This window comes from Folsomia candida, unplaced genomic scaffold (assembly GCF_002217175.1).
Source record: "Folsomia candida strain VU population unplaced genomic scaffold, ASM221717v1 Fcan01_Sc010, whole genome shotgun sequence".
NCBI lineage: Eukaryota > Metazoa > Arthropoda > Collembola > Entomobryomorpha > Isotomidae > Folsomia > Folsomia candida.
In genome coordinates, this window is record NW_019091202.1 from 4,827,591 (window position 1) to 4,841,993 (window position 14,403).

Here is a 14,403-nt window from a genome sequence, read left to right on the forward strand (position 1 = left end):
TTGAGATCGTAACTTAAAATATTTATGCATCTGATGAGCATGTACTCACTATAGAAAAGGGACCTAAATTTTTAGTACTTTTAATAAAAATCATCTGATTTCAGAAATTTGACTCGTTCCAATTCACCAAAGCTAAGGTTGAGCTTGTTGGAATGCATCGCACTCTACCGGAAGGTCCTCGTAGCCGAAAAAATGTTTAATGCTACATTCGCCCCCTTAATTTTGCCAGTCAGTTTATTTTGTATGACAGGAATTGAAATATTTTCAGGTTTTGTGTCAATTTCGAGACATTCTTTGATCCCCATGCCACAGTTTATGCTTTACCCGCTCGTCTGGTTGAACTGTACATTGTTCAACTTATTGGCGACCACCCTTTCGTCGTATGTTTATGAGAATTCGAACAGAATGAAGGAAAAACTGAAAGAGTTAGTGTGCCAAGTAAGGTTCGGATTTGGTAGAAGGCTTCTTCTAAGAGAATTGAGATCTTGCACTCCCTTAAAAATTAGGTTTGAAAATAATTTTATTGATGGAATGACTCCTCTCGCAAATCAGGATTTGGCTGTGACACAGACCATGTCCTTAGTACTGCTTGGAAAGTCCTAGGTTGCCCTGGCTAATGGGATGTAGCCCCCAATTTAAATGACCGCTTTACCACCGTCCATATTCTGTAAAATGTGGTATGCTTTCCTCTGTCCACCCGTTTTTTTTCCTGTTCACTGTCCGCGTGGACACAAAAATCCCTACATTGACATACTTAGTTGCCGGAAGCTATGATGGTAATTAATCAAGGTCTCTGCACTTGGGGGGTTGCTTTGGAGATGAATTCGAAGCTACAACAGGTTGTGTCAGGTTATTCGATTTTTAAAAAAATTTCAAAAATCCGGAGTTGGAGAATTCGCAAAATTTACGCTCGATTTTTTTACGTTGTCAAGAGTTACAAATTAAAAATTGAGCGTAAATTTAGCGAATTCTCCAACTCCGGATTTTTGAAATTTAAAAAAAAATTTATATTATAAGCTGGAAATGTTTGTCTGCAACGGAAGTAAAAGTAATTTTCCGTGACGGAAGTAAAAGTGGAGAAAGTTTCATTTCCTTGCCAACCGACGTTTCCGGCTAACAATATAGATACAATAAAAAAATAACTCGGTGGAATTATGAACAATCATACTTAATTTTCACGAAAATCAAATAAGCCCGTCGCCTGGCGGGAGACGGGCTTATACACTAGTCGAATAAACTGACACAACCTGTTGTAGCTTCGAATTCATCTCCAAAGCAACCCCCCAAGTGCAGAGACCTTGGTAATTAATGCATTACGTGGTTTCCTGTTCTACTTTAGGACAAATATTTAATGCATCTGCACAGGAAGTACTTATTTTATTACTTAATAAGGTAAAGACAAGTTAATGCATTATGGCCCACTCACCAGTTTGGGGGAATGTTTGCATGTACATATGATACATAATTACCTATAACGAGTCAGTTCGTGTATCATTATTATGGCTTTTCAACACAGAAAATAAATTGCTGACTCAGCGTCATATTCCAAGTTACTGTTGCAATGTCCATCATGTTTTACCGTACAATGCTTCAATTCCAGGAGACAGGATCCGGGATTGCGTAAATATTGGTTGAAGCTACGAAATACATGTCTACACACTCTAAATAAATTGTGGACAAATCGTTACCTGTGGAGGTACTACATACCTCCACATTTGATTTGTGTTATTGTTGAGTAGCCACCAAAGAGACGTTTCCTCATCAACGGAATACAATCAAACGCATACGCGAATATTCATCGCGTCATGGAGTCGTTGAAGTGCTGAAGGGTCTCCAGCGGGATATTTGCCCATCCGCCATGCATCATTTTCCCCAATTCCTTTTTGGTTCGAAATTGACGCCCACCCGACGCGAGAAGTTGGCCCAAAAATTCTTCATGGGATTTAGGTCAGGACTGCTAGCCGGCTAAGCTAAGTTCCCGGCATTTTTCCTGGCAAAGAAATCCATGATTAAACGGGAAGCATGAATTTGGGCGTTGTGCTTCTGAATATCCAACCTCATCCGCAAATTCTCGGTCCCAAGCTGACGAGATTGGACTGGCGTACTCTCTGATAACCTCGTGAACCTGTTCTGTGTGTAATCGGTGCTATTTCGGTCTTTCCAGGATATCCAAATCCTCCCATGATATTACACAATTGCCCCTTAAAAATTACAAATTTAATTTAAATATGCTTCACATTTATTAACACATATTTTGGTATGGGGTATTTTTTAGACAAGAACATAGGTGATGCATGGGACTAGAAAAATATTCTGCATAAAAATATTCGTCCAAAAATATGAACCACAAATTTATATTGAATTTGTAATTTTTAAGGGAAAATTTGGTAATATTGTGGGAGGTTTTGGATATCGTGGAAAAACCGAAATAGCACGAGTACACCCAGAACAGATTCACAAGGTTATCAGGGAGTACGCCAGTCAAATCTGGTCAGCTAGGGACCCAGAATTTTGCGGATAAGGTGGGATATTCAGAATCACAACGCCCAAATTCATACTTCCCGTTTAATCATGGAGTTCTTAGCCAGGAAAAATGCCGGGAACTTGGCTTGGCCGGCTAGCAGTCCTGACCTAAATACCATGAAGAATTTTTGGGCCAACTTCTCGCGTCGGGTTGACCTCAATTTCGAACCAAAAAGGAATTATAGCAAATGATGCATGGCGGATGGGCAAACATCCCGCTGGAGACCCTTCAGCACTTCAACGACTCCATGAAGCGATGAATATTCGCGCTAATTCTAGCTAGGAAAGGTTTTACCGAATACTAGAATAAGTTTTAAAGGTAGTTAGCCCCTTCGAATTAACTTATCAAATAATTAAATTTCAAAAAAATGCCCTATCTCTTACTTTTAAGACAATCGAAATTGACTAATTTTGTAAGATTGCAGATAAATTTCTTGATTTAAGTCAAATGTCAATGAAACTTGGCATGAACTTGTAGCAATACCTGAGCTATAATATAATAAAACTTTGGGCTCCAGGACCAAGCTATTAAGAAATAGTAGAATTTTATAAAACTATCTCTTCATTTTGAGACAGAGCGTATTGATAGCAGAAAACGATAAGCAAAGGTTTAAAAAAATGTGTTATTTGAAGATTCAAGTAGTGCTAGGTTTTCATACCAACAGTTATTTTAAGCGTAATTATTTTGCACACCACAGTGATAATTTTACTCGCAATGGGCATTCTCTTCTATATAATTGGGAAAACGGCATATCTACATGATAATGAGAGGTTTAATCAAGGATAATCATAAAGAAAGGAAATTATTAGTCTGCTATTGTCTCTGCATGAGATATATAGCTAAACGTTTTACTTATTTAAGACTTGATGATACATGTGAATATTATTTCGTTGGTTTAAATTTAGAAAATGTCCATCATTCAATTTAAGACACAGTAGGCAATGACGTGGAGTGGATTATTGTCAAGGATGACTAAAGTGTCAAAGCAGCATGCAACTTTTGAATAAAATATCAAAATTTCCTAGAAAGAAATTGATACGTATTTAAATATCAATTTAGAGTAGTTTTAGCATGTCTGGTTTTTGTCTCAATTTAAATACGTATGTAACTTGCCATTAGATAAGTAAATTGCAATACACCCCCCATAAATTATTTGTCGGCATATACATATCGCTATTCCATTTTTCGGAGAAATTGACGTGGTGTTAGATACTAAAGAATTTACTGTTTGCTACGCTGCACTCCACGTAATATGCAAAAGACACAAGCTACACCCAATTTACCCATTGCACTGGGAGATTTGCGGTAAAGAAATAAAACTTGCTGTAAAATGATCACCCAAATTTTTAAAAGCTACCGTGTCAACTACATCAAAATTAGTTGTTTTCTCTGGTGTTCCCCGGTTTTCTGGAATTCGGCCCGTTCTAAAATAGAATTTGTTAGGGAGAAGAAACGTAAAAATGTGGTCCACGTGCAAAGAATAATTTTTACCTTGTACGTGATGGGAATGGTGCGTAACGTCATAAGTGGCGATGCATCAACAGACGTTAAGTTTCAATCTATGGCTATGATTCCGACCTTTGTGAGTGTCATGTTTACCATGTGGATTTGGGGATTAGATATCTCCCCGTCGCAATTCTTCAACTCGCTGAGCAAATTTGAACTGTACTTGATTAAAGGTGATGAAAGAAATTTTGTAGTTTAGTACTTTCATTCTCAACAATTTGGTAGTGATATAACTGTTAAAATTAGGGAGATTGCGGATCAAGGTTTTTACACAAGTATGTATGAACACAAAAGTTATCATTGTAGCATAAATGAAAACGTTAGTATTTACATGAGTACGTGAAAATTTTGAATTGATACCCTTAATTCTCAATGTCCGTAATATGAATGTGTTGGAACTACATGTTCGTTACGGGTTGGCATCGTGTTTGTTTCGTAAAAAAATGGCCTAAAAACTCATTTTCGAACATGCACATTTCGAAGACTTTTTTAAGTCGTGATTTCTTAAAAATTATGTTGCGATCCGATGCCACTGAGAATGAATATCTTTTGCATGTAATTTTGCATTTGGTATACATGAATTTTAATCGTCAGCATTTGCATGCATGACTTGTCCGTATATCTGTAATTACGAAGATAAATAAACTTTAAATAAAATATGTAATGATTATCTAACTCAATCACTTCTTTATTTCAGACTATGGTCAAGTAATATTCTGGAAACGTTTGTCCTCTTCAAGGATCTCGACGCAAGGAATGGTTTTAGTTTGTCAAATTCTGTCCGTAACATTGATTGTGTGCCCGTTTTTGGCTTTTGGTTTCGTCGTTGCCAATCCATGTCAACCGCAATTTCTTGGATCCATGACATCCCTTTGTATTGAGGGAGCCTGGTGGCCAACTTCTCTGGTGGGAAAACACTTAAGGGTATTAATTCCCTTAATCGATCTTTGGTGCTTCTTTCTACTGAATGCGGGAGGAGCATTCTTCATGGCCATGTTCTTTGGAATTTGTGTCACTTCCATTCTCGAATATTTGGATGTAGTCAGCAAGTAAGGGCAAAATATGAACTTTCACAAATTATCTAAACCTTACAATGGAGGTCTCCCACCGTATGCTCTCTGTTTTGACCAAACTAATATAAATAGATTACAAATTTAATTAACGTGTAGAAATTCCAGAAAACATTATCTGACGGTTTCCATCAGCTATCGCCGGTAAAAAACATCTTATTTTATTTCCCGGTGTTTTATCTCAAAAACATGGTCAGCGGGTCTGAACTATTGGATTTAGTCGGTTTTTAAAATTTTCATGACCCCCTCCACGTAATGGCATAGGCGAAAGCAGTACTTTTTTTGACAATATTTGTCAACTTTCTCCCTTCATTGTGAAGCAACCACTAGGCCCACAGCGGTCAAACTTCGCATGGACAATCCCCCGGCCATGCTTTAGGGTCAAACGGAAGCCCTAAGCCCTATCCATACTCGATGACCTGAAACTGACATGAGGTCAAGTTACAAATTTGACTTCTCCATTAACATTCTTTAAGTAGCTCGCATTTCAACAATCTTGGATAGATTTTTCTCACATTTGGTGAAAACTGATCCGAATAACTTGTATCGTCATATTCGTCAAGAATGTCAATTTTTTCCAAGGTCAACAAATTTTGCGCACTAACGAAAAAGGTCACCAGGCCAAGTCTCTCATAACCCCATAAGTGGGGTATCGTTGGAAAGGTCTTGGCGGGAGGATTCAGAGGATTCAGAGGATACTTTGTGGGGTCAGGGACCACCCCCTAATTATTTAGAGACCGAGGAGTATTATTGGGTTTTCGTAGATCTACAGCAATGTAAGCTCTCAATCTGCTCCTGTGTAAACGTCTGCATGCGTAGAAAATCAAAACTCATTTTTACTCATCGCTTCCTATAAAATCAGGGGGTGGTCCCAGACCCCACAAAGTATATATATTCTGAATCCTCCCGCCAAGACCTTTCCAACGATACCCCACTTATGGGGTTATGTGAGACTTGGCCTGGTGACCTTTTTCGTTAGTGCGCAAAATTTGTTGACCTTGGAAAAAATTGACATTCTGGACGAATATGACGATACAAGTTATTCGGATCAGTTTTCACCAAATGTGAGAAAAATCTATCCAAGATTGTTGAAATGCGAGCTATTTAAAGAATGTTAATGGAGAAGTCAAATTTGTAACTTGACCTCATGTCAGTTTCAGGTCATCGAGTATGGATAGGGCTTAGGGCTTCCGTTTGACCCTAAAGCATGGCCGGGGGATTGTCCATGCGAAGTTTGACCGCTGTGGGCCTAGTGGTTGCTTCACAATGAAGGGAGAAAGTTGACAAATATTGTCAAAAAAAGTACTGCTTTCGCCTATGCCATTACGTGGAGGGGGTCATGAAAATTTTAAAAACCGACTAAATCCAATAGTTCAGACCCGCTGACCATGTTTTTGAGATAAAACACCGGGAAATAAAATAAGATGTTTTTTACCGGCGATAGCTGATGGAAACCGTCATCTCCAAATGGTAGAAAAATAAATATTTCTCGCAAATGTTTATCAGAAAAATTGCCATCCCACGAGGAGAAAATTTGGAAAGGGTACAATTTTTCTGCTTTCCGGTACACGTTTTCTCCACCTTGGGTGCAAACATCTCCATAAAATCCTGGGCGTTGCCTAAATATCGTATTTGTAAAATTTTGACTTAATTAAATTTTTGATCGATTGACGCTACTGATAAAGTTTATATAAAAAAATATTTATAAGAATTTAATGTCTTCAAATTTTTATGAAGTAACAGTACTTAGGTGAAAATCTGTAAGCATAAACACGTTGGAAGACCTTTATAACTAGAAAAAATTATGTATATTAAGTAAACACATGAAATTAATCCGTTTCAGACACTTGACTCGTTCCCCTTCACCAAGATTAAGACTGATGCCGTGCATAAGACTGTACAGAAAAATCTGGATCGTTGAACGGATGTTAAACGCAATTTTCTCCGCCGCCCTAGTTCCAATCATGTTACTTAACTGCACTTCTGTCCAAATATTTGCAGGTTTTGTGACAATTTCGAGACATTCAGTCGTCCAGATGCCACAATATCTCATGTTTCCGATTGTTTGGTGGAATTGTATCGCAATGGCAATTCGGGCAGGGTTATGGGACAGCTGGGGAAGTTAAGGTGCCAATTAAGGTTCAGATTTGGTAGGAAACTTGCTCACAGAGAATTGAGGTCTTGCGCTCCTTTAAAAATTAAGTTTGGAAATAATTTTATTGATGGGATGACTCCTCTCGTGAATCAAGATTTAGCTTGGAATCAAACAATGTCGTTGATGCTACTTGGAAAATCGTAGTTCATACACACTCCTAAAGTACGTCTGTTGTACAAAGTATGTATGTACATTTGTACATAGGGGAAATTTTTATTGCATTTTGCGGAAATGAAAAACGCACGTTTTTGCGAAACACAAATTTCGTGTTTGTTCATGTCGAATACCTTAAAACGAAAACAAATTCTTATAATATTAGATAATTTATTAAGACCATTGTAAATCCATAAATATGTACCTTTCATTATAGACAGTTTTACATACATAGATATTTTTCAAAATTAGCTTTGCATCGTATACAATTAATTTTTGTCTGTCATGTAATTATTAGTTGACAATAGAGTAGATACGATACATAAATATAAAACAAAGTCAATATTTGTCACTTTTTAGTCGTTCCCAGCAGTCCGAAAATTGATCTATTGAAACGAGAAAAGGATAAGCATTGTTTCTAGAAATTTGTTTCGGAACCTTAAAGCCTTTCCTGGTATATATTTATTTTCACTGCAATTACACAGCAGGGATAATTTTACTGGCAATTCTGAATAATTTAGAAATCTTGATACACCTCTATGTATGTGATAATGAGAGGTTAAACCAAGGATAATCATAAAGAAGGAAAATTATTATTTTGTCACTGTGTCAGCATGAAATTCATATGTATGTATGTATGTACGTAGCTCAAAGTTTTACTTATTTAAGACGTGACGACATGGATATTATCCCCTTGACTAAAATTTTAGAAAACATTCATAATTCAATTTGAGACACAGCAGGTGCCGACGTGGAATGACTTCGTGTCAAGAATAAGTGTAGATGTGAAATGCAACTTTTTAATAAAATTCCAATTTTCCTAGAAAGCAGCAATTGATACCTATTGAAGTATCAATTTAGAGTGATTTTACCATGTCTGGTTTTTGTCTCCATTTAGAGACGTACTCTTACATAGATACGCACTAAATACATTGCTGCACAGTTCCTTCGTGGTACATACAGCCCGGAAATTATTTGTAATCACGTTTCACTGTTGCATTTTTCGGAGAAATAGAATGGCTGTTGAGTACTAAAAATTTTAATGTTCGTCACACATTATGTGCCACACTTTGAACCGAGGTTACCATTAACACTGGGACTTCTGCTGCTAGTTTTAAAAAGAGACGAAACCATTTTTTACGCTTTTTCAAATTTTGTTTGATGTATATCAAAAAACTGCCAGATGACGGCTGAGATTTTTTTGCGTCTATTTTTTTTCTGAACGATTAATAATTGTAGAGCTCATGTATGTATGAACATTACATACAAATTTGAAATCATTCCTACTCATAGAAATATTTATTTCTGCTTGCAAATTGAAATGTTAACCCAAGTTTTTAAAAGTTACTTGGTCAACTACATCAAAATTAGTTGTTTTCTCTGGTGTTCGCCAGTTTTTTGGAATTCGGCCCGTTCCAAAATAGAATTTGTTAGGGAGAAGAAACGGAAAAATGTGGTGCACGTGCAAAGAATAATTTTTACCTTGTACGTTGCGGGGATGGTGCGTAACGTGATCAGTGGGGATGCATCGAGGGACGTTAAGTTGCAGTCTATGGCGATGATTCCGACCTTTGTGAGTGTCATGTTTACCATGTGGATCTGGGGATTGGATATCTCCCCGTCGCAACTGTTCAACTCTTTGAGCAAGTTTGAATTGTACTTGATTAAAGGTGATGAAAGAAATGTTATAGATAAGTATTCTCACAATGGAACCTTTTTTCAAGCTATACCAGGACTGTCCATCGAGTTACATACGTTAAAAAGCAAGCCAAAAATTAAGACTCACGTGGCGCTTGTCTTTCCGTTGAATGGCCCCTTGAACAAAAGCACTGGCGGAAAAATTCAAATTTTGAGTAATTTTTCTCTCATTTTTCTTTCACGGGCGAAATATGTATGTATGTACATATATAAGTTTTTGTTAACTTTGCCTCCCAATATTTTTCTTAAATGTGACCCTTAAATGGAAAGATGGAGCCATTTGATTCTTAATTTTTGACGTTAGGCAATCCCGATGGAGATTGAAAAAAGGTTCCATTGTCAGTCTCAATAGTTTGATGTATCCTTACAATTATGATTCCGAAGATTGCGGATTAAGGTTTTTATGTAAGCAGAGGTTTAACACCAAAGCTGAAGTTATGCACATATCTATAAGTATTTACCGTAAATGAAAAACTTACAATGCACATGTCAGTCATGTTTCGCACGGATATTCTTGAAACCGTGAACCCTGTATAGTTTCTCATGGTGAAAATACGCGTTTTCGCCAACTTAAAATCTTCGCCATTTCGCGAATTCTGCAGAAGTGGTCAAGTGGCATACCAATTGTTGTTTGTGTTTAGTTCCTTGATATTTTAGTGCTGGTTTCAAGAATATCCGTGCGAAACATGTCTGACATGTGCATTGTTAGTGTTTACATGGCTACGTTAAAATTTACTGTTAAACGCCTTAATTCGTAATCTCCGTACTACGACTCATAAAATGGAGATATTCATTAGGAGTTCGCATCGGTTTCGTATCGAAGGCTAGTCTTATTTAGGTCGTGATTAACAGAAACATATGTTGCTATCCGAAAATGCCAACTGGGAATTAATATTTGTTGCATGGCATTTGCAAATATAAATAAACCTTAAATCAAATAATAATTAAATCAATTAGTGGTTTATTTCAGACTATGGTCAACTAATATTTTGGAAACGTTTGTCAAGGATCTCGACGCAAGGAATGGTGCTAGTTTGTCAAATTCTGTCCGTAACTTTGATTGTATGCCCGTTTTTGGCTTTTGGTTTCGTCGTTGCCAACCAGTGGCCGCGGAAGCGTGGGGACATGGGGACAATGTCCCCACGGAAATTTTGCCGTGGGGACAGCCAATGCATTTGTCCCCACGGTCTCGAGGGGTTCAAGTACAAATGTAAAAAACATAGATCTCAGAAGACTAGAACAGAATATTATGTTGATATTCATAATTATTCCTCTAATTGATTCCCCTATTTGATATGTAAATTTGTTGGACATAATGTTCGAAACATTATAAAAAAGACTACATACATATGATCCATACATACGAGCAATGTTTATAATTACATGAGTGGAACAAAAATGCATAGGCATTTAAAATAGTAATAATCAACAAACTTGTTGGTACAGTATATAGTATAGCTTATTTGTCCCCATGAACTTTTAAGACTTATAGGTGTCGATTAAGTGTGATAAATTGTTTTGGCTCTACATATGTAAATAACTGGCACTAAGACAAACTGTTCTCTTAAAATTTTTAAGAATTGCATGCAAATATTTAATTAAAACATCTTATCTGTTAGGAATGAGTTTTAGTCAGTGGGAATATGCACAATTGTTTGAAATGTGAATTTTAAGTCGTTAATCAGGGTCGAAGCAGGTTGTGACGAATTTTTCACTAAAAAATCAAAAGAACTGCATGTTTTGCTGGCGATTATTCGCCCCCCCTCCCAAATTATTACCGGGTTAGTTATACTTTGTGTGATAATTCAATAAATACTGATGCAAATACACTAATTACATAGTAAAGAGGATAAATTGCCTCTCATGTCCGGGTTAATGGAGAAATAATAAGTTAATGGCAGAAAATTCCGTAGCCCAATAAACATCATCTGAGATGATTCATCTCCAGTCCAATGTTCGACCTTGTTGTTATGGCTGCCGACTATTACATATCTACCTGCCATCCACAACCTCCAAAAACTCAAAATGTGTCAAACTTGCAATTTTTTTTAAATGAAAAGTAAAAAAGTAAAATTCCATTTTTTTGTAATTGAAAAATTGACTAGCTTCACGACGCCATGTCAAAAAATTCCCAAGCCATACCTCAACGGAGGTCGAAATTATAATTTACAAGAAACACGGTTGTCCGAACACCCATGGATTTTAGTTAGCAATGGAGATGACAAAATAAAATGCTCGGTTTGCATTGAAGCTTCGGAGATCAGATTTCAATACGATTAGGAATGAATCATCAATTGTGGAAGGGTTCGGGAACAGGAAAAAGGTGAGAAGAGCGATATACATCGAACGGCCACAATCAAATTGGTGCATCGACAGAGAATACCAAAGCAAATTTCGTCACTTATAAATTCTCAGATAAGTAGGAAATTAGAAAGAGAGTTATCGGGCGACATGGTTGTTTTAATGCAGATATATTTATGCCGAGCTTTCGGTACTACACTTGTACCATCTTCAGGGAAAATTTTAGAAATTGAAAAACAAGAATGATTTCACTTTAAGTTATCACAAGTTATTTTTTGTTATTCCTAAACGGTTTCGTTGTCAGGGGCGCTTGATCAGGGGTAACATTAGTGAGGACCAGATAGGATTCAGGTTCATGCCGTGGTCTTGATTCATGGCGTCAGATGTGTTTCGAATGTACAAACTTTCAAGAAATTTTCTGTGAAAATTTCTCCGTTCGGGTAGAATTAGACTTGCTGAGTCCAGGTCGATTTTGTGGTCGGGATTCTCCAGTATGTGTAGCGCCACCGCTGATTTTACGTTTTTCTTCTTAATGTCGTTGAGATGTTCTTTTACTCGTTGATTAAGAGGGCGGCTTGTTTCACCTATATAAAGTGAAGGGAAAGAGCATTTAATTTTATGTATTCCTACTTTATCTGGGGGCGGATTTTCTTTGTATGAGCAAATTATTTGCTTCATCTTCTTCGCCGTTAAGTATCCAAACTCGCAGTTTAGATTCTTTCGCAAGTAGGCGGTTAATCGGTGTGTAAGTGGTCCCATGTACGGTAGGATTATTCTGGGTGATTTTGCCTCTGTGTCTTGATTTGCATGGCTGGTAAGTTGGGTTGAAAATTTAGTCTTCATTTTTTCTATTCTGTCTTTGATCAAGTTCTTGGGGTATCCGTTTGCAATTAAAGAGCTTGTTATTGATTTTAGTTCGTCTTCTAAATATTCATCATCGCATATTTTCAAAGCTCGATAACTGAGGGCATCTATCACGGCCAACTTTTGGGATGGATGGTGGTATGAATTATAGTTGAGGTATCTCCCCGTATGAGTCGGTTTTCTATAAACTTGTCTATGAATTACTCCATCCTCATCTCTGGATATTAGAACATCCAAAAATGGTAGTTTACAATTTTCTTCGGTTTCACATGTAAACTGGATACAGGGGTGAAAACTGTTAAGAGATTGGAGGATTTTATCTTTCTTGCCAATTTTGATGCAGCCGTTAGAGTCATCCACAAATCTTTTGTAAAATGGAATGTCTGGATTATTTAAGATTAATTGTTCCTCTAGTTCTTGTAGGCAAAATTCTGCAAAGATGGGTGAAATTGGGCTTCCCATAGGTGTCCCCTCATTTTGCTTATATATTTTTCCATTCCTTGTAAAGTAGTTGGAGTTGACCGTCACTCTGATTAATTTCATAACTTCTTCCGAGGTTAGTTTAGTAACAGTTTTCCAATCATTACAGGAGTCCAGTTGTTTCTTGATATAATCCAGGGTTTGTTGTATTGGAACACGGGTGAAAAGTGAAGTGACGTCAAATGAGACCAATTCATGGTTGGGTGGGACAATAAAATTCTTGATTTTATCTGCAAACTCGTAGGAGTTTTTTAGCGTCGTGGGGAACTTTGATGTGACACATTTTAGTATCTTGTTGAGGAAATGAGCCAGGTTGTACGAGGGTGAATTTCGGAAATCCACAATGGGACGAAATGGCATACCATCCTTATGAATTTTGGGTAATCCATAGAATTTGGGGATCTTGGAGTTGGAAGGGGAAATGTGTTGGTATTGACTTTTGTCAATTCTTTTTAGCTTGAACAAATTCTTCGCTAAGGTGTGAATTTCTTGTTCTACTGATTTTGTAGGGTCGTTGGGAATGATGGTATAATTAGGGTCATCCAAAAGTTCTTGAATTTTCTCCTGGTATTGGGTTGTGGACATGATTACTGTCATATTTCCTTTGTCTGCAGGAACGATAGTGATAGTTTTGTCTTCTTTGAGATTTTTGCATATTGGTTTCAGCCACTCAGAATTTTTGGAGATTTGGTCTGGCTGATTTATCTCTGAGTGTAATATTCTGGAAATTCCGGACCGAACTTGGTTTCTGTGCACCTCAGTAATTTCAAAGTCACTTAAGCATAGTTCTATATTTATGCCTGCTTCAATAATGAGATCCTTGTGTTTGAAATACGGGAGAGCGTAGTTTAGACCAAGTTGAAGGGCCTTTGTTTCATCCTCTGTTAGCGTGCGATGAGATAGATTACGTATACTTTTTGTGAAGTCATGGTGGGTAGCTACTTGGTTTGGAGGGGTTTGATATCTGGTGGGATTTGATGTGATAGTTCCTCTCAGTAAACGGTCAAATTTCTTTGTATGTAAGGTCTTGGTATGTAGATTGAAAACCATTTTATCATCACGCATGTATTTTGATACTTTCTCCTTTACAGTTGGAGGAAGAGTTGTGAGTTGTTGTTGTTTAGTTGAGATCGATTTTCTCAGTTTCTCTAATTCAACAAAATTGAAGTGGATTTGCAGTTTCATCAAGGTTTGTTCTGCTTTTTTGAGTAAATCGGTGGATCCAGGAATATGGCACCAATGGTTTTTTATCTTCATTCCTTGTGGGGTCAGGTTGTTTGCCCGGCATCTTTTAAGGAATACAATGCCGTTCAGTTTAGTCGTTCGTTGTTCTTCTTTCTCCAAAAGTTTGATGCAGTTCATTATAGACGTGCCGAACCGTCTGGTTATAAAGATTTTTAAATCCTTCCAACCATGATATTCAAAATTAGAAAGAGAGTTATCGGGCGACATGGTTGTTTTAATGCAGATATATTTATGCCGAGCTTTCGGTACTACACTTGTACCATCTTCAGGGAAAATTTTAGAAATTGAAAAACAAGAATGATTTCACTTTAAGTTATCACAAGTTATTTTTTGTTATTCCTAAACGGTTTCGTTGTCAGGGGCGCTTGATCAGGGGTAACATTAGTGAGGACCAGATAGGATTCAGG

The 14,403-nt window shown here is 37.1% G+C and overlaps 1 protein-coding gene across 1 annotated transcript; it reads right to left on the minus strand.

The window, feature by feature from the left end:
* Positions 1-11,958: 11,958 nt before the first annotated feature.
* On the minus strand, positions 11,959-14,113 carry LOC110854498. The gene is made up of 2 exons (XM_022102930.1): positions 12,038-14,113; positions 11,959-11,991 (listed from the first exon to the last, which is right to left on the minus strand). Exons 1-2 carry the CDS (start codon positions 14,111-14,113, stop codon positions 11,959-11,961), a joined length of 2,109 nt encoding a protein of 702 aa, XP_021958622.1.
* Positions 14,114-14,403: the final 290 nt, after the last annotated feature.

Excerpts from the sequence above, each read along its gene's own strand:
- LOC110854498 (XM_022102930.1), bottom strand. The coding sequence starts at position 14,113 with ATGAACTGCATCAAACTTTTGGAGAAAGAAGAACAACGAACGACTAAA. Across the intron at positions 11,992-12,037 it reads AAAATCCGCCCCCAGATAAA|GTGAAACAAGCCGCCCTCTT; the intron begins GTAGGAATACAT and ends CACTTTATATAG.